Consider the following 19,316-nt stretch of genomic DNA (forward strand, 5'->3'; position numbering starts at 1 on the left):
ATGGAAGAATGACATCTTACAGTGTGTGTGTGTGTGTATGAAACAATGTACAGTCTACAATACCAGTGATTAATTTCTGAATTCAGTGGGCACACTGTATTTTTGATTGAACATTTCCTTTGAAGCTCATCTAGTAAGAAAGACAAAATGATACTATGTATGTTGCTTTCAATCTCTGACTACATTTCCTTGGTCAGGATCTTCCCTTTCTGTTCTGTGAAAGCAAAACATATCCTTTCAAATGAAACCTCTGTTCTATTGTTTTTAGGAAATGAGTCATGTTCAGAGTAAGCAGACAAGTGTGGGAAAGGAAGAAGGATGAAATAAACAGTGTCTTGCATCCCTTGTGTACTTCAAGCTATATTTATATCTTCCTTTTTCTACAGACAATTGAGATAGCTTAATGACTTTCAAAAGACTGTATTTTAGGAGAATTTTAAGCTGTGTTCAGTGGTGCGCTGGTAAATATCTAATAACTGATTCTTGGGGTTGGAAGATGCCCTGATTTGTAGTTTTGCCCGTCTTGGGCTTCTGAATATATCTACTATGGCTGATTTCAAGCTTCCAATGAGGTCACTGAGTGTAGACTTGGGAAGGGAAGTTCAGTGCTCTGGGAAGCCAGTGTGAGCCGGATGTGATGTTTTGCTATCGAAGTTTTTAATCGTAAATGCCCATCAGGATATTGTACTCTAACTGATCAACAAAGTGAGGGATGACAGCCAAAATGCCAAACATATCAACTTTAAGATGCAGTTTATGTAGGGAGATACTGATTTAGCTCATAATATGGGTTGGGAAAAGTCCTCTGGAGAAGGGATAGGCTACCCATTCCAGTATTCTTGGACTTCCCTTGTGGCTCAGCTGGTAAAGAATCCGCCTGCAATGCAGGAGGCCTGGGCTTGATCCCTGGGTTGAGAAGATACCCTGGAGAAGGGAAAGGCTACCCACTCGAGTATTCTTGCCTGGAGAATTGCATAGACTATACTGTCCATGGGGTCACAAAGAGTCTGACACGACTGAGTGACTTTCACTCACTCACTCATGTAGTGTTTACCAAATAATCTCATGTATATGTGTGTGTACATATGTCAGATATCATGAAATGTGTTTGTATCTGTGTGTAACTTGACTCCATAGTTTATATATGCAAAATTTTAAACATACAAGACATTTATTTTGAAGCCATAAAAATAAAACTTTAAATACTTTGTATTTGTGGTATTTTGGAATGTCTTATCTTTACTTTCAGAGGGATATGGAATGTCCCATACATGGCTAACGTGTACTTAATTAAAGGAAAGACCCTCCGATCAGAGATGAATGAAAGGAACTATTTTGTTCGTGATAAACTGGATCCTGATATGGCTGTTTGCCGAAATGCTAGAGAAATGGTAGGGAATATGATGCTGGCTTGCTTGAATGTCTCTATAAGATGGCTTGCTTTACCAGTTGATGTGTCATTTGTTTTGATGCCCTTTTCTTTCTAATTTGTAAGTACTAGCCAATTTTTTTGGTTCTGTACTGAAATATTGGGAGCAATTATGGAGAATAATTTGCCTGTGCAACACCTGCAGAAACAATTGGAAAAAAGTTAGGCTTAGGCTAACTCACAGGCAACAATAAGATATTCAATTGTAAGCATGCTGCTGCTGCTAAGTCGCTTCAGTCGTGTCCGACTCTGTGCGACCCCATAGACGGCAGCCCACCAGGCTCCGCCATCCCTGGGATTCTCCAGGCAAGAACACTGGAGTGGGTTGCCATTTCCTTCTCCAGTGCATGAATGGGAAAAGTGAAAGTGAAGTCACTCAGTCGTGTCCGACTCTTAGTGACCCCATGGACTATAGCCTACCAGGCTCCTCTGTCCATGGGATTTTCCAGGCAGAGTACTGGAGTGGGGTGCCATTGCCTTCTCCGATCGTAAGCATAGATTGGTTACAAATCAACTTTACATTTTTAAGAATTTGTCTTTAATTTGAAATTCTATACTTAAAAATTTGACCTAATTAAACTTAATGGATGAAGCCTGGGTGAAATGATGATTTACATATTTAAGAAAAACACACTTTTGTCCTAAAGTCAGTATCCAATATTTCTCTGTCATTATTAATCCCATACTTTCAAAAAATAGGTTCCTTGCCACTAAACTGGGAGAAGGATTAAAATATGTAGTCTGTTTATGTGAAAAATTGATACATTGCTAGTCTATAATATATTTTCATTATAAAACTTGAAGTGATTGTAGAAAATAGTTTGTTTTTCAAAATGTATAAGTATGTCTTAAAACATACTTATGGTTTTATGTTTTAGAAATGATTGGGTTATTTTATTCAAATTTGTATAAGCAAATGTGTTTATGGAAAAATCAGGAAAGTTGGCAAGTACTTTTTTCTAGTTTAATAAGGCATGTATTACTTGAATATGTCTGTTTTTCCTACAAACTTTTGTCCATTGTTACACTGAATGTACTCAGTACTTGTGATTGTAATTTGTGCTCATGTTTGGCTAATTTGACTCAACAGCGCACCCTGGAATGGCCTCTCTTACACAGTTTTTTTTTTTCCTTTGTCTTAATTTTGTATCTAATGAAAACTCTGTTACTAAGGAATGAGCTTGGATTTATGTTTGACCAGCAGAAAAACAAAAAACGGGCTGGAGTTGTTTTCTTTAATGTGCACTGTAAGCTTTGCTTGTTCTGCATGTTGTCTGTGAAGGACATTTCAGAATGTCAGCTTTTTCTCAAGGGCTGCTATTTTTATTTACCTAAGAATACCTGAGAGAGTGGATGTGCAGGTCAACTTACCCAATCCTTCTCTTCATTTTAGACTTTACAAAGGGAAAAAGACTCCCCTACTCCGGAAACATTCCAAATGCTCAGCCCCCCAAAGGTGTTATTTTTATTTACTTTTATTTTTGTTTATTTACTTAAAATACTAGATACTGTATATTGCCTAAAAGTAAAGTTTCTTTAAGAGTCTTCTTTTCATTTAGCTTGGTGTAAACTTGTTGGTATTCACTGGTTCTGAATTTGTGAGTGTGTGTTTTGTGTGTTGAGGGTAGGCATGTGTGATATTCAACTCTTAGTTCTTTGGATTGATTTGCATTTTATGGGGGACAGATGGATAAGTTAAATACAAATCACTTTCACTAGTTTCTCCAGTTGTTTTTTTTTAAGGAGAGAAGAGGTAGGAGTATGTATAAAGTACATCCTGATTAAAGTGAGATTTGATTACTCTTTACTAATTTTCTTTTTATTAATAACTAACTCTTTTACCATTAAAACAGGTACAAAAAGAAACAACCTTACCTTAATGGTGTTTGCCATATTTATTAGGTTTGGGGCAAGGACGAGAAACTAATTTACTTTAGTTGCCTCTTAATGCAGGAGTAATTTCTGTGTTCAGTCTTTAAACATCAGAACATAAAAGTATGAAATAGACTGATAAAATATTGACATTTGCATTTTTGTTTAAAAATGTGGTATCTTCTCTGAAAGGAAAAGAAGCCAAAAGAGGTATAATTAATTGCACTTTGGCGTCTCAAAAATATTTCTGCTTTCAAACAGGAATTCTTTTTCCCAGATGTCTACATCTAGGACCAATGAGAAAGGGACAAAAACAGTCCTTCTTCCTCTTCTTTTTTTCAGTTGAGTGTCAGTGCTATCAATTAGTTTTGTGTGGTGTCTGAATTCATAATTAATCAAATTCTACTTTTATTTTAAACTATGCATGTTTTATATGAAAAATAAAAATGCATGTTCCTGAATAAGAGATAAAAGTTGAAATTAATATTTCTTGTAAAATTTTTCCTGTGGTTAAACTTATTTTCTTATACTTTCCTCCAATTTTACTAATACTATTATTTTTTGGCCTATAGGGTGTGTTTATGTACATTTCTAATAGACATGAATTTGGAAGACTATTATCAACTGCTAATTACAATATTTCCCATTTTAACAATGACCTCTGGCAGATTTTTGAAAATCCTGTGGTATGTATTTCATGCTCAGCTTCATTTATTACTTATTTTTTGAAACTCTAAATGGATATAAATAAATTAAGTTAATAATACAGAAATACAGCAAGAAACTTTAAAGAAGTATTTTTAATTATGTAATCACAGGCCTAATTTATTGTATTTCTTGGCTAAGAACTTTCTTTTTAAAGACATTTTAAGTTTGGATAAGGGAATTATCAGTTTCTTTGATTTCTCCTAATATTTGTTATATGCATTTCAAAACACCAATAAATTTTCAATCTCAATTTCAGAAGAAAATGTTTACGAGTAGCTCATGTATGACAATATTACATTTTGACTTTCAGAAAGAAAATGCAAGAAGTTAGTTTGAGAAAATGCATTTTAAAATAATTTTTTAATAAAAATTCTGTGAATGTACTCTAAAGATAGCTAGAGAAAACTGCAGTGGAATCAGCATATAGAGAAAGTCTTAAGTTGAGGAAACTATTTCCTTTTAATGTCCAAAATTATTTCTTTTCTATAATTTTTTGAATCATGCAGGAATTAATTCCTTTTGTCTTTATCAGTTTTCTTTAGGCAAGATGGCACATTTATTCAAGGGAAAATACTCTCTAAAATCGATTTATTGTTTTTTTCCTTGCTAGTAGTAAAGTTTTAAATTACAAATTACAGGTGGACTCAATCTACCTGTTGAGAATTGTCTTTTACTTTGTAGAAGTGTTGACTTTGGGGAATAGTAAATTTAATGGTCTCTAAAACTCTATTGTTGGAAAAAGAATATCTGTTGACTTTTTTGTGTGTCTTAAAAGTACTTCTGTTTCACTTTAGTGGCGTATCTCCATCTTTCACAGGAGCAGAATTGAAAAGGGGCTCTTTTTTAAAATGATGAGGATGGAATTACCTGTTTTACTTTGGCACTAGAACTCTTGGTATTTTGAGAGATATAATTATTTGATTTCTCGGCTAATACTAGCTTCCTGAAAAAAATGTCCCTAGTTATATCCTGAAGTGTAGATATTTGTGTGGGATTTAAAATCTTTGGAGAGTATGCAATGAATGTATCAGAAACAGGAACTGGTTTTATTTCCTTGGCTTTGTTCTAGTTTTGGGAAATTAGCTTGACTGATATGTCTCATGAAGGATAACCCGTAGCAAAGTATTTAATATTACCCCATTATCAGAACTACTAAGAAATTAATAAAGTCAGTTTGTTCAATGGTATTTGAAAACAGTCTAAAATAAAAAGTTAGTATTAATGCTTTAATGTAAAATCTTAGGGCCTTGTTTCTTTAACTTCAAAAAATCTATAATGATGCCAAGAAAGAATACTTAAAAATCTTTAAAGATTCTGAGATGTTATGTATGATTATTTACTTTTAATTTCCCCCATATTTTGGAATCAGAGAACCAATAAATATTAAAGGGGATCCTTATAGTGACATACTATGTATAAATTAATTTTGTTAAAGAATTTGAAGATAACTTTGGTTCTTCCAGATCTAAAAATACCTGAGTTACATATAAGCAGAGAAATGTAAAACTAAGACTGGTGAATAAATTATCAGGACCCTTTTTAAATGTGGTTTCAAAAGATATATTTCAAGCAAATATTTTTTGAAACATATTTTGATTGAAATTATTCTGAGTCCTTACCTCAGTTTTTCCCTACTTGTTTACTATTTGTACTTTGCAAAGAGAACACTAAGAATTTTGTTAAACAGTCTAAATATATTTAAGAAAAGATCATTATGGATATTGAATCTTATTTTAAGATATACCCTTTAAATATTGGGTTTTTAAGTAAAACACTTAACCCAGGAAAAAGATTCCTTAGTTGATATTGACAAAAATTGTTGTATCTTAGTGTGTGGTTGATGTGTCAGTGATTGGGTTAAGAGAAGATTCAGGTTCGTGAGTTAGTATGAAGAGGATCTATTTTTCAATACATGGTCTTAAACCTTAATTTCAGTTAACTGAAAGTTATGTTAATGTTAGTAACCCCATTGAGCATTCTTTGATACAAATCTAAAGCTGAAGTGAAAATACACATTTTGAATCTATTTTAAAAAATCAAAATTATTTTAGAATAATTCACTATAAAAATATATAAGCAAGGCCAAATTGATTAATTTGTTAAGTTTTACCAATGTTTGTTGCTAGAGTTATGTTCCCTATCTTTCACTTTTAAAACACACTTTTGCCTACACCTATGTATAACCGTCCTGGAGGAGGACATGGCAGCCCACTCCATTCTTCTTACCTGAAGAATCCCCATGGACAGAGGATCCTGGTGGGCTACAGTTGGACATGACTGAGGGACTAAGCACACACAACTCATGTATATCCATAGAATATTGCATACAAATATAGAGACTATAAGATTACTTAGAATTTAAAATAGAGTTATAAAACTGCATAAATAAAAACTTTGCATGTCACAGAATGTTTTAAACATACAAAAAAATCAGGCAAAGTTTAGAAAACATAAACTCTGGTTTCTGAAAGTTTCTATTTTTGTCTACTACACATAGTCATTTATAAATTGCTTGATTAGTTTCTAAAGTGCATATACTTTATATTTTTCTTTTAAAGTATTCGTGGAAAGGTTTTTGCTTTAATCTGAGCAATCGATTTTTTTTTCCTTAGGACTGGAAGGAAAAGTATATAAATCGAGATTACTCAAAGATTTTCACTGAAAATATAGTTGAACAGGTTTGTATTAGTAATTACTATGATATATAGAGCATTTTTATTATACTTTCTAGTAGGGAATATTATTAACGTAATACTCTCTAGCAGAGGGTGTTGTGAAAGTAGAGAAACTGTCCTTTAGGTAAAGTTCATGTGACTTAATTACCAATTTTACAGACTTGAAGGTCATATAGTTTAACATGTAGAAAAATGAAAATTAACAATAATATTAAGGTCATGCTATTTTTTTGGCATACTCCCAATGTCATAACCATTTCAGAAATAAATTTTTGACAGATCTCTGGTGTAAGCCTCTTTCAATGAAAGTTCATCTTTGAAGAAATTGGACTCCAAACATCACTTCTCAAAGAGATTTCTTTCAAAAATGAACTCTGTTTTAAATTAATGTTCCAAATTATTGCTAATACCTTATTTCAGAGAATGTAAAGGGTCTTTAATTCTGAGATGCTGTTATTTTGTTCACTGTGAGAAAGGAAAAAAAAAATACTGCCAATTAAACTATGGCGCACATTGAAAGAACTATGTTAGACTTACTGAGGCAAAGGTGTTGTTGTATGTCATAGGGCACTGTATACATAATAACATTTCATTTCAATGACAAATCATAATGTATCATTTGAAAAGATGTCTTGAAGAGCAGGTCAACAAATGTAACACCAACTAAATGTGTGTATGCATTTGCACACATACAAATACACACATGCATACATGTTGAGAACAGAATCAATATCTGACCATGTGTATATTCCCTGTGTCATTAGCAACTATATCACAATGGCTGCCTAGCCAACCATGAGTCTAAGAACACGTCTTGATTTCATAGAGGTTAAAATGCAAAAAAAAAGTCCTAGAAATTGTTTTTTAAAAATCTATTATTTATAACAGTAGTGTCAGTATTGTTGGGCAAACTTCTTAAAAAGACGTTTAAATGAGATAAATACTGAATATTACTTTTGAAATGCCATTTGTTAGTAAAAAGACACAAAATGTTACTCTCTTAATGGTGGTATCATGTTTTATACGTAGCCTTGTCCAGATGTTTTTTGGTTTCCTATATTCTCTGAAAAAGCCTGTGATGAATTGGTGGAAGAAATGGAGCATTATGGCCAGTGGTCTGGGGGGAAACATCATGTAAGTTGTCATTTTACATTAAGAACTAAAATGTGTATGTGGGGCAAGGAAGAGTATAGGAATTTAGAGAAAGGGGAGGAGGTTTGTCCTTTTTGTCTTATATCTCGGAGTCCTAGACCTAAATGAAGGGGCTACCCAAGGCTGTCAAGAGAACTATGTTTTTCATCTAATTCTGCCAATTGTGTTTTAACATTTAATCTATCTGGGCCTCAATTTCATCTCCAATTACAGTGGGTGATCCTTCAGGGTCTGTGTCCCCTGGCTGGGGATGGTAAGGTCATATAGGCCTATTGTGTGATATAGCTCTTCTCCAAGGCCATTTTTTTTTTTAATTCTCTGTGTTTTTACAGTGAGCTATAGTGAAAATACCAAAACAAAGTTTATCTGGTTGACTGCCAAAGCTATTTTTTTGTGTGTAAACATAGGAAGGAGGATTGAATGCCTTTGGTGTAATTCAGTATTGCATTTACATTCAACGGCTTGGCAGGAGGCATTACTGTTGGTAGTTCAATGTATTTCTTTTCCTCTGAGAACCCACAGATGCCAGCTCCTTTAGAGTACCAAGGAATTTTAGCAGAATACTCTGAAATATTAATGCCTCTGCTCAAATATATACCCACCTAGTCAGCTGATCAGGAAGGCAGAAGTTTGAAGTATGAGGAAGAACTTGAAGTTGGCAGGTCGTAGGAAAATGAAAAGCAATCATGGAAGGAATTTGGGGTCCACAAGATAGAAATGAGGAGCTTGGCAGGAAAAGTTTATTTTCAGTGACAGGTAGTAGTCTAAGGTGCAGACGAACAAAATCTATGCCCATCAAGCAGCTAAGACTTCCTGAAGGGTCACTGTAAAAAAAAAAAAAGAAAAAAACCTCATTTTTAAGGGGACACGGAAAGGCTTTGGTGATCAATTGTATTTATTTTCTAATTAGACCTCACATATCTGTTAAATAAATAGGAAAGCAGTCTACTTACTCTGTAATACTTTGCTTCATCACTGATACATTTGCAAAGCCATGTTATCTAAGTTATTTTAATAGTTTTGCAATAGCAGATGGTACACCATAATCGAACTGTTATTTTTATTGTCTATTATGATCTTGTGGTTGAAAAAAATTCCAAGACAAAGTGAGTGTGAATTGCACATGGACCGCACTTTGTGATGTCATGAATGCTCTTTCCAGGATAGCCGTATATCTGGTGGCTATGAAAATGTCCCAACCGATGATATACACATGAAGCAAATTGGTCTGGAGAATGTATGGCTTCATTTTATCCGAGAGTTTATTGCACCAGTCACACTGAAAGTCTTTGCAGGCTATTATACTAAGGTAGTTATCCTCCCACTACTGCTATCTACCCCTACCAGTTTTACACAAATATGCTATTTTATGTTTTTATTGATAAGCAAATCCATTAGTTTACTTTGCTTTTTTTTAGGGATTTGCACTCTTGAATTTTGTAGTAAAATACTCCCCTGAAAGACAGCGCTCCCTTCGCCCTCATCATGATGCTTCTACATTTACCATCAACATTGCACTCAATAATGTGGGAGAAGATTTTCAGGTAATTATGGTTTTTCTATTTTACATTTTTTCAAAACAATATGTCATTACGAAATGGCCTTTGCCTTATCTTTTTTTTTTAGATTCTGCCTAGATAGCATCATTTGAATTTTATCACTCATTAAAAATGAAATATAATAAGTTGATGCATTTATTTCTCTATCCTTTTAGGGAGGTGGATGCAAATTTCTAAGGTACAATTGCTCTATTGAGTCACCAAGGAAAGGCTGGAGTTTCATGCATCCCGGGAGACTCACCCATCTGCATGAAGGACTTCCTGTTAAAAATGGAACAAGATACATCGCTGTGTCATTTATAGATCCCTAAGTTATTTTCTCTTCATTGAATTGAATTTTCTTTTGGAATGGATGACTGGCATGAACATGCCTTTGAAGTTGTCCTTGAGAAGATGAGAGGAATATTTAAATAACTTCCACAGAACAACTTCACTTTAGGCCAAACATTTGAAAAACTTTTCCTAAAAAAATTGATATTTCTAAATGTCTGCTCTGAGCCTTAAAACACAGATTGAAGAAGAGAAAGGAAAGAAAAAATGTAAAAGCAAATATTTATTTCTATGCCTTATTGTCTCTGAGAATAATGACAGTTTTCCGAATTTGTGTTTTAGTTGATTCAGGTACAGATGTACAAGTGACAAATGAGACTAATAATATTTTCTTATTAAAAGAGTGGGAAGAATTTTATTTATCAACATGTAGACAAAATGGATATAAATGAAAATTTCAAGTTTTGAAATGCAGGAAAACTGGAGTTCTAACTGAATTTGTATGCAACTAATTGCAAAAGTACTTTCTTTGACCACTTGTATTGGGTTTTTGGTGGTTATTGAAGGAATATGGGAAACAATATATGATATAATGTTTTTTCTCAAGACACTTAGCACAAAATACAACTGAGGTGCATATCCAGTGGAAAACATTTTTGTTTAGATTGTTAGATTATTTTTACATTTGCCTTAGAAATCAAGCCTTATGTTCCTTCAGATAAGTTTTCCAAGGTGGATTAGATTAAGTAGATGTTAGATTTAGGAAAGCTTTCAAGTCTTTTGATTTCTTAAAAGTACATCAAGCATCAACTTAAGATCAGTAAGTGTCCTTAAGTCAAGACAGGGTCATTTTTAATTCTAGAAAATGAGGAAAAGGAAAATTTCATTGAGATTTAGTAGTAACACATGATTTTTTTGTTTTTTTATAAAACTCTAAGTACTTGAATTTTATATCAGGAAAATAAAGTTGGTGAGCCTTTGTTCTTCCCTTTTACCCTCTGTCTTCCTCCTAATTCTCTTTTTCAGAAGAGTGATTCACTTTTTGGTCTTCACAGCATAGTCTCCATTTTATCCTTCTTACTGTTTTTATTACTTTTCTTTTATCTCACTTTCAAAAAATTCCCCGACACAAACAATTTTGTGACTTGATTTTTTCACCATTATTCTGAGTGAGGTTTAAATATTCTCATTGTAGCTACTGTTTTTAATTTAAAGGTTAAACTTGAAAAAAAGTTTTAAGTCATGGTGCCAAATTTCATTTTTCTAACACTGTGTGTTAGAAAATTATGAAAAATAAAATAATTTAAAATGTTTCTGTTCTCTTTATTATTGGTCATTTATGTTTAGAAGAGAATGGTGGTGGAATGGGCTGAAAGAATATCTAGATAGAATAAGCTATGATTTTATTTTGCTTGGTATGTTTACTGATACTGAACTAAATGAACACCACTTATTGAATTTCCAATTGAATTGTAGTATCTTCAATTTTAGATTGACTAGGGATTTCATCTGATTTATTTCACAAGTGATAAAATAGACAAAACATTTATTTATTATGTATTTATTTATTCAGTGGTGTTTTTCAAGTCCCTACTATGGTCCAGGCACTGGCCCAGTCACTAAAAATGTGGTGAAGAAGATGTTATAAGTACTGAGAGATGGATTTAGGAGATAAAGAGTTGTAATTCTACCTTGTTTCTGCTCTTTAGTGGCACTTCATATCCAATAATTTCTACTATCCATCAGTTTGGTAGAAGACATACTTTATTAATTATTTGTGAATTATACTGTTGTACTTCAAGGATGCTCTTCTAAATATGTACTGCTATGTCATGGGTACCAACCATTCAGAACAGACTTTGGTTATAAAAAACAGTTCTACTAGTGCAAGCCAGCTTAATGTCCCTTGTGGTACACTTCACATGAAAGACATAAGTATATCCTAATTCTTTACAGTTGTGGGTGGTGATTTATAGTAACTATTTTAATCTCATGCCATGTTTCCAGAAATTGGATGAAGGCAACTGAGCATATTTTCTATGTTCCCCCTCATCCCAGGCTTCCTGAAATGATATGAAGTGTACTTTTAAAAAGAACAATTCATGATTAGTGAAAGTGTGACAAATACCCATAAGTAGATCAAAAATTTGGAAGATGGAAAACAGGCAGGATTAGATGGATAGAGGAAGCTGTAACTTGACACATGTTCAGCTTTGGCAACCAGTAATCTCTTCTCTGTTTCTGTGAGTTCAGTTTTTTTTGTTTAATTCCATATATAAGTGAGAACCCACTATTTGTCTTTGTCTGATTTATTGCACTTACTACAATGCTCTTGAGCCTCATCCATGTTGTCACAAATGGCAATATTTTTTTTCATGGTTGAATTATATTCCTCCCCTTGCAAATGTGTGCGTGTGTGTGTGTATACACATCATATTTTCCATTTTCTTTAACCATTCATCGATTAATAGACACCTTAGGTTGTTTCTATGTCTTGGCTGTTGTAAGTAATGCTGCAGTGAACATGGGAGTGCAAACAACTTTTGGGGATAATGATTTTGTTTCCTTTGGATATATTCTCAGAAGTGGAAGATCATATCATTGCAATTCTTCATTTTTTTAGGAACTAAAATCTTTTACTATGAAAATATATTTGTGTACTAATTTTTAATTTAAAGAAAGATTAAAAACAGTAGAAAGAAAGAAGCAATCCTATTTGTAATTTAATTTGAGTAAAGGAAGTGTATTAATGTCAATAGTAAGTATTGGTGACTGTGGGTACATGTATATGAGTGTGTGTGTGTGTTTGTGTATATACATATATTACTGAAGGGCTTTAAATGCTAATGTTGGCATTTCTAATTCTTAATGTGCGTAGAAATCAAAGTGAATATTTTCCCTTAGTATGGATACTTTAGTAATAGTCCAATATGTTAATTTTCTTCCCTCTGCTTTATTTTTGAAAAATACTAGCACTTTACCTTTATTGGTAACTTACCTAACAAATTAAGCACCTTTCTAGAGAATAAACATGGAAAACAATTAACATATAAGTTGAGTGATCCATGCTAATGACAGAATCTCTTTGCATATTCCTTCATTCCTATTTTACTGTCTGTCAAATATTTTCTTAATTTCATTGCTTGCTAAGCCCTAAAGCTTATCTTGTATGATGTTTTTGGGACCTGTCATTCATTGGAATATGGAGTGGTCCATACAACAAATCCCTTCAAGTTGTAGGAAAGCCAAACAAAACTATCAGTTAAGAGTCAGTTTCAGTAAACACCTAGATACTGAGTGTTTTGGAAAATTGAAGTCTTCAAGACTTCATGAAAGCAGCCTTTGTTAAGCAACATTGTTTATCTGTGATGTTTCAGAATAGCAAGTTCCAGACTTCTTTTAGTATGAGTCTTTATGTAAAAATGGAGAAGGAAATGGCAACCCATTCCAGTATTCTTGCCTGGAAAATCCCATGGATGGAGGAACCTGGTAGGCTACAGTCTATCGAGTTGCAAAGAGTCGGACACAACTGAGCTACTTCACTTTCTTTCTTTTGTATAAAAGGCCATTGGAGAGAAACGGGGAAATATATAAAGCTCTTCAATGAAAGCAATGAATTTTGGCTTACATTTAAAGAGAAATACACTAAGAAATAAGTAATGAAAGAGTAGAAAAATACACACAATCATGCTTTAAAAATGCAAAGTACTATATTGCTAATTACTCTAGTACAAAGAATTAGAAAATTGGAAAGATGGATGTATATACTAGGGGTATGTGGACTTTATAAATTTTAAATCATCCTGTAGTTTTTTTTTTTAATTTTAAAGATTGTTTTTAATATTTTTGTTTTATTCTTAATAGATTGAAATAAATTATTTCATTCATATTGAAATAAAATAAATTCAAAAAAAAGAAAATATTCATTTGGAAAAGTAAGTTCTTTGCTGATTTTTGAGGTGGTATTTATTTTTTTGGTAAATCAAGTAACAATGATTATTTTTACCATGCTATTCTATCTTTACTGAAAATGATTTAAAAATCTGATTACTTAAACTATTTTGAAAATTAGAAAAGAATTTCTACCTATTTAACGCTACAAAACAAGTTAACAACTTAAAGAACAGTTTTAACAAAATAAATGGAAAATATCATGCATGCTATCAGTAATTTAAGGAAAATGTTGTTCCTTTCAAATTATCTTCATCCCAAAGTAAATATTAGATTGCAAAAGAGAATTAAGGGATGTAGAAGGAGAAAAAAAAATCATGTAGATTTTAATAAGTAGTGAACTTCTCTGTGCTTAATTATAAAGTAATTTTATCTGTTTATTGAAAGGAGCTCAGCTGGGTGCTCTGTGATGACCTAGAGGGATGCGGTGAGGGGGTGGGAGGGAGGCTATCAAGGGAGGGGATATATGTATACATATAGCTGATTCACAATGTTGTACAGCAGAAACTAACACAACATTGTAAAATAATTTTTAAAATAGCTTTAAAAGACATTTTTCTTAACACTGGTTTAAGTTCAGTAACTTTTCCTTTAGGAATGTAGTCTGCAATGATAGAAAGAGTCTTTAAGGAAATCACATCGTGTTATAAAATCTTGCATCTACTCAGGAAAATTTTATATTTGACAGAGCTTCCCTGGTGGCTCAGACAGTAAAGAATACGCCTGCAATGCGGAAGATCTGGGTTTGATCCCTGGGTTGGGGAGATCCCCTGGAGGAGGGCATGGCAACCCACTCCATTATTCTTGCCTGGAGAATCCCCATGGACAGAGGAGCCTGGAAAGCTACAGTCTACGGGGTTGCAACGAGTTGGACACGACTGAGTGGCTAAGCACACAGCACAACTTCCAGGTGAGAAAGGGACAAATTAAAGCATAACTTTCTTCTATTGAGCATAAATGATTAGATAATTGGAAATGCATATTTTAAAAATGAGATTATTAAATTTTTTATTATTTTCACTTGTGTTTATATAAATATACATTTTACAAATCATGCTAAATTATGACATCAGAGCCCCACCTTGTGGCCAATGTAGATAACTAAGAAAGTTGAGCGCCGAAGAATTGATGCTTTTGAACTGTGGTGTTGGAGAAGACTCGAGAGTCCCTTAGACTGCAAGGAGATCCAACCAGTCCATCCTAAAGGAGATCAGTCCTGGGTGTTCATTGGTAGGACTGATGTTGAAGCTGAAACTCCAATACTTTGGCCACCTCGTGCGAAGAGTTGACTCATTGGAAAAGACCCTAATGCTGGGAAGGATTGGGGGCAGGAGGAGAAGGGGACGACAGAGGATGAGATGGTTGGATGGCATCACTAACTCGATGGACATGGGTTTGGGTAAACTCCGAGAGTTGGTGATGGACAGGGAGGCCTGACGTGCTGTGATTCATGGGGTCGCAAAGAGTCGGACACGACTGAGCGACTGAACTGAACTGAATAGAGTCTGCTGCTGCTAAGTCGCTTCAGTCGTGTACGACTCTGTGCGACCCCATAGATGGCAGCCCACCAGGCTCAGCCGTCCCTGGGATTCTCCAGGCAAGAACTCTGGAGTGGGTTGCCATTTCCTTCTCCAATGCATGAAAGTGAAAAGTGAAAGTGAAGTCGCTCAGTCGTGTCTGACTCTTCACGACCCCATAGACTGCAGCCTACCAGGCCCCTCCCTCCATGGGATTTTCCAGGCAAGAGTACTGGAGTGGGTTGCCATTGCCTTCTCCAACAGAGTCTGAGCTTTAAGCAAAAAGCAAAAGCCTTACATTTTTTTTTTCCAGTTCATGCTTTCAAATTTTTTCATGAAGGCTAATATAAATAAAAATGACATAAATTGTATGATTTTTTTCAGGAATTCCTTTTTTAGTTTGAAGATACAACACAATATTTTAAAAGGAGGAATTGGGACATCTTATTCTGAAATAAGGGATAGCTAGCATATTCCCAGTTAGCACTGAAGAATTATTTTCTATACTTTATCTACCTTAGAAACTGCTAATCTGTGTTCCTTGGGTAATATGGACCATTGACAACATCGGTATAGAAATAATCAGACTCAGTTACAACTGAAACAATAATTAGTTTTGAATAGACAAAATAACTTCCATGACATTAGAAAGTTGGAGAGTTTGATTATAAAAACCAAATGTATTTTTAAAAGTTCCTTTGTGGCAGGGAAAGATAAATCACATTTTTTCCCTCTCATAACCAGCACAGGGCTAGTAAAGTGCAGCACTGAAGACAGGTTTCCTGTGGCACAAAGATTGGGTGATTCAGACAAACTGAAAATCATCTCTGTTTTGAGTTTTGGGGGGTTAAGGAAGTTTGTTTCTGCTGAAGTTGTTGAAGGGAAGAGTAGAAGTTGTTGAAGGGAACTACTAGAGTAGTTCTAATTTGCTTAAGCTCTCACTTATTCAGATGTTGCCCCCATGCCTTTCTTGATCATCCTTTCCTCCTTTGATATGCCTTGCACCCTGGATGCTTGACTAAAGTCAGGTGCTGCTCATATAACTCTAGAGTGACTTCGTTGACTTTCATATTGTCCTAAGAGGGCTTTCCTTTTGGTCTTCTGTGAGCCAAGAGGAGAAGAAATTATTGAAACCTAAATGCTTTGGGTGCCTGTGATATCAGTTCTCCAAAGATGGTCCTCAATGACCCATCCCAAGATTCATCTCTCTGCATGGTTCCTTCTCACCTTGAAGCTGGGTGGGCTGACTGCACCCAACGGAGTGGAGTAGAACTTACTCTGCATAACTTCCAAGCTGAATCATGCAGGACCCCATGGCTTTGATTTCTTGGAACATTCATTCCTAGGCTCTCCTTTTGGAATCCAGGTGCCATAAAGTCCATGCCACATACAAGCACTCCAACAGTGAAAACTCAATTCCTGCATCATTTGGCACTGAGTGGATTATTTGGACATCGAGCTCAATTGAACCTTCAGATGACTGTTGTCCTCTTGGTTGACTTTTGCCTGCAACCACATGTGAGTCCCCAAGCAAGAACCACCCAGCTGAACCCAGTTAACCTACAGAGCTGCAAGAGACAAAGATAACATTGTTTTGAGTCACTAGCTTCTGCATAGTTTACTACACAGCAGTTGATACTGAACAGGGATAATCACGTATACTTCCTCTCTAATTGGAACTGTTTTCCTGAGTACTAAACATACTGAATTACGTATTTCATTTTCCTCAATAAGGCCATAAGCTTCTTTTTTTTTTTATAATTTTATTTATTTCTTTTTGGCTGTGCTAGGTCTTCTTTGCCGTACGGGCTTTTCTCTAGTTGCAGCAAGCAGGGGCTACTCTCTAGTTGCAGTGTGTGGGCTTCTCATTTTGGTGGCTTTTCTTGTTGTTGAGCACTGACTCTAGGGCATGCAGGCTTCAGCAGTTTTGGCTCCTGGGCTCTAGAGCACAGGCTCAACAATTGTGATGCATGGGCTTAGCTGCTCCATGGCATGTGGGATCTTCCTGGACCAGGGATCGAACCTGTGTCTCCTACCTTGGCAGGCAGATTCTTTACTACTGAGCCACCAGGAAAGCCCAGTCATAAGCTTCTGACAGAAGGGACTCGTCCTTATCCAATCTTTTCAGTTTTAGAATTTAGCTTGTAGCCTGGCATACAGTAGGTACTTGTATGTGTGAATGAGTAATTGGGAGTTGGTTTTATGTCTGAGATTTTGTATTTGAATCAAAATGATCCCTGAAGGAAATAGGAGTTTTCAATTTAACAGACCCAAAATAAAAAAAAAAAAATCTATGTGTTCTTTGGCTATGATATATGAGGTAAAGACTTGAGAAAGACTGTACAATCTGTTCCTGAATAAAAGAATATGTAGGCCCCAAGTTGGATAGAGTAATGTACAGAGTACTAAGATGTTATAAAAAGAAGCCCATACCACTCTTAACCTCAAACATCCCACGCGAAAGGATGGAGACAGGGAGTGGTCAGTTTATGAGTAACCTGCTTGGCGGCCATATGTTGTATTAGCCTTTCAGTAAGTATTTTGAATTGAGTGAATTTGGTTTTATACATCTTAAAACCGTTTTTAGTAAAATGCAAAAACATTATATACTGACTCATGCTTGTGTTCAGTCGCTCAGTTGTTTCCAACTCTTTTGCGACCTCCTGGACTATAGCCCACCAGTCTCCTCGGTCCTTGGAATTTTCCAGGCAAAAATACTGGAGTGGGTTGCCATTTCCTACTCCAGGATATACTGACTAAAAACTCTCTATTTTATCATCACACTTTAAACTAAGAAATTGTTCCAAAGTAGAAATATGTGAAAACAGTGGATTTCCAAATGCCAAGGAGAGTGTGTCCTTGAGGTGTATTTTCACTGAAACTAATGTTGTTACCATAGCTAGAGATTGCACTGCTCACTGGGTGTGGCTTGTTGATTTTAACACCATTTTAACATCTATTCAGTATGGTGCTACAAATGTGATCAATAATGGAATTAATTATAACTTCATAATTTCAAAAGTATGGACCTGTATGAATTTATTCAAAAGCTGAATTGTTTGGAAGAGCTGTAATGTTTATAATGTCAGAAAGAAAAAACAGAATTTAGAAACTTCTTGACTGCATGTCAGTAATAGTTTGAATAAAACAGACTTGGGGAAAAGTATTTTTATACAAATATGGAGTATATATTTTGAACTGTTTAAAATTGGTGAAGGATCTGGCAGATCTGAGATGTTTAAAGGGCAACAAACAGTGAAATCAAGTGTGTAAAGTGATAAAGACGTGGGAGAGAACAATGAGATCGAGGAGTTATAATGACTAAATATAGTTCAAAAGGAGGATATGAAAAATGGACATTAAGCCTCATCTAACTTTGTTGATTACAAAGGTTATAACTTCTAATTTGGGACATTTGTTTTGGTCTTAAAATTTCAGATTATATTTTGGGGGGAAGCATATTGTATGTACTGTTTTTCAAACAGTTTCATCCTTCAGCAGACTTGCTTGCAAATATTTATTCCAGTGTTTCATTATTTTTTTAAGGTCTAAAATGAGGACAGAACAAGATGTGCAAGATGAGAGCTTGTCTATGTGACATGATTAATTGGAGAGCTCAGATGCTTGTATCCCAGAATATAAATCCTCAGTGCTGGTTTACATTTGTGATGGTTCCTCTTACTTTTCCCTGAATATCCATGTGCTTCCCAGATTTTCCACCCACTCATGGTTAGGTGGGGCCTTATGACTGTTTTTGGCTACTGGCCTATAAGCAGAAGTGATGTGAATCACTTCCAAGGCCAAATCTTTAAGAGCCCATCATATCAACTCTTGAAGCATATACACTAAGGTGTCTGGATCCCGAGTCACTATTTGGAAGGGAGTCCCCATTAAGAAATATAAGATCCACAACAGAGAGGTATGAGAAAGAAATAAGGTTTACATGTCAAACCACACTGTAAAGCAATTTAAAAAAATCCTATGATAAACCATAATAGAAAAGAATATTTAAAAAAGAATGTATGTAAATACATTTATGTATAACCAAATCACTTTGCTGTATCATAGGAATTAACAATATTGTAAATCAACTATATTTCAATTAAAAAAAAAAATCCACTGAGTTCACGGCTTGCAAGATGGCTTATTTTTACCTAATATACCAATCATATGTTTGAGGAAA

General features: G+C 34.6%; 1 protein-coding gene and 1 long non-coding RNA gene across 9 annotated transcripts in view; both read left to right on the forward strand.

The window, feature by feature from the left end:
• Positions 1-10,978, forward strand: part of PLOD2 (procollagen-lysine,2-oxoglutarate 5-dioxygenase 2) — a 107,353-nt gene extending 96,375 nt beyond the window's left edge. For 3 of the 8 annotated variants that reach the window (XM_081573955.1, XM_081573958.1, XM_081573959.1), the window contains 7 exons: positions 1,250-1,391; positions 3,874-3,987; positions 6,622-6,687; positions 7,714-7,818; positions 8,999-9,145; positions 9,255-9,380; positions 9,551-10,978. In XM_081573955.1, coding sequence (XP_081430081.1) covers positions 1,250-1,391; positions 3,874-3,987; positions 6,622-6,687; positions 7,714-7,818; positions 8,999-9,145; positions 9,255-9,380; positions 9,551-9,706 — 856 coding nt within the window. In that variant the 3' untranslated portion in view covers positions 9,707-10,978. Of the gene's footprint in view, positions 1-1,249; positions 1,392-2,822; positions 2,886-3,873; positions 3,988-6,621; positions 6,688-7,713; positions 7,819-8,998; positions 9,149-9,254; positions 9,381-9,550 lie in introns of all 8 variants that reach the window. The other 5 variants (XM_081573953.1, XM_081573956.1, XM_081573954.1 and 2 more) reach the window with 3 other exon arrangements.
• Positions 10,979-11,723: 745 nt separating this feature from the next.
• LOC145539799 (uncharacterized) overlaps positions 11,724-19,316 on the forward strand; it is a 38,712-nt gene continuing 31,119 nt past the window's right edge. The window contains exons 1-2 of the long non-coding RNA XR_014077964.1: positions 11,724-11,908; positions 14,305-14,526. This is a non-coding gene — a long non-coding RNA (uncharacterized LOC145539799). The remainder of the gene's footprint in view (positions 11,909-14,304; positions 14,527-19,316) is intronic.

Source organism: Giraffa tippelskirchi, chromosome 2 (assembly GCF_054371585.1).
Source record: "Giraffa tippelskirchi isolate mGirTip1 chromosome 2, T2T-mGirTip1v1.2.pri, whole genome shotgun sequence".
NCBI classification, from domain to species: Eukaryota; Metazoa; Chordata; class Mammalia; order Artiodactyla; family Giraffidae; genus Giraffa; species Giraffa tippelskirchi.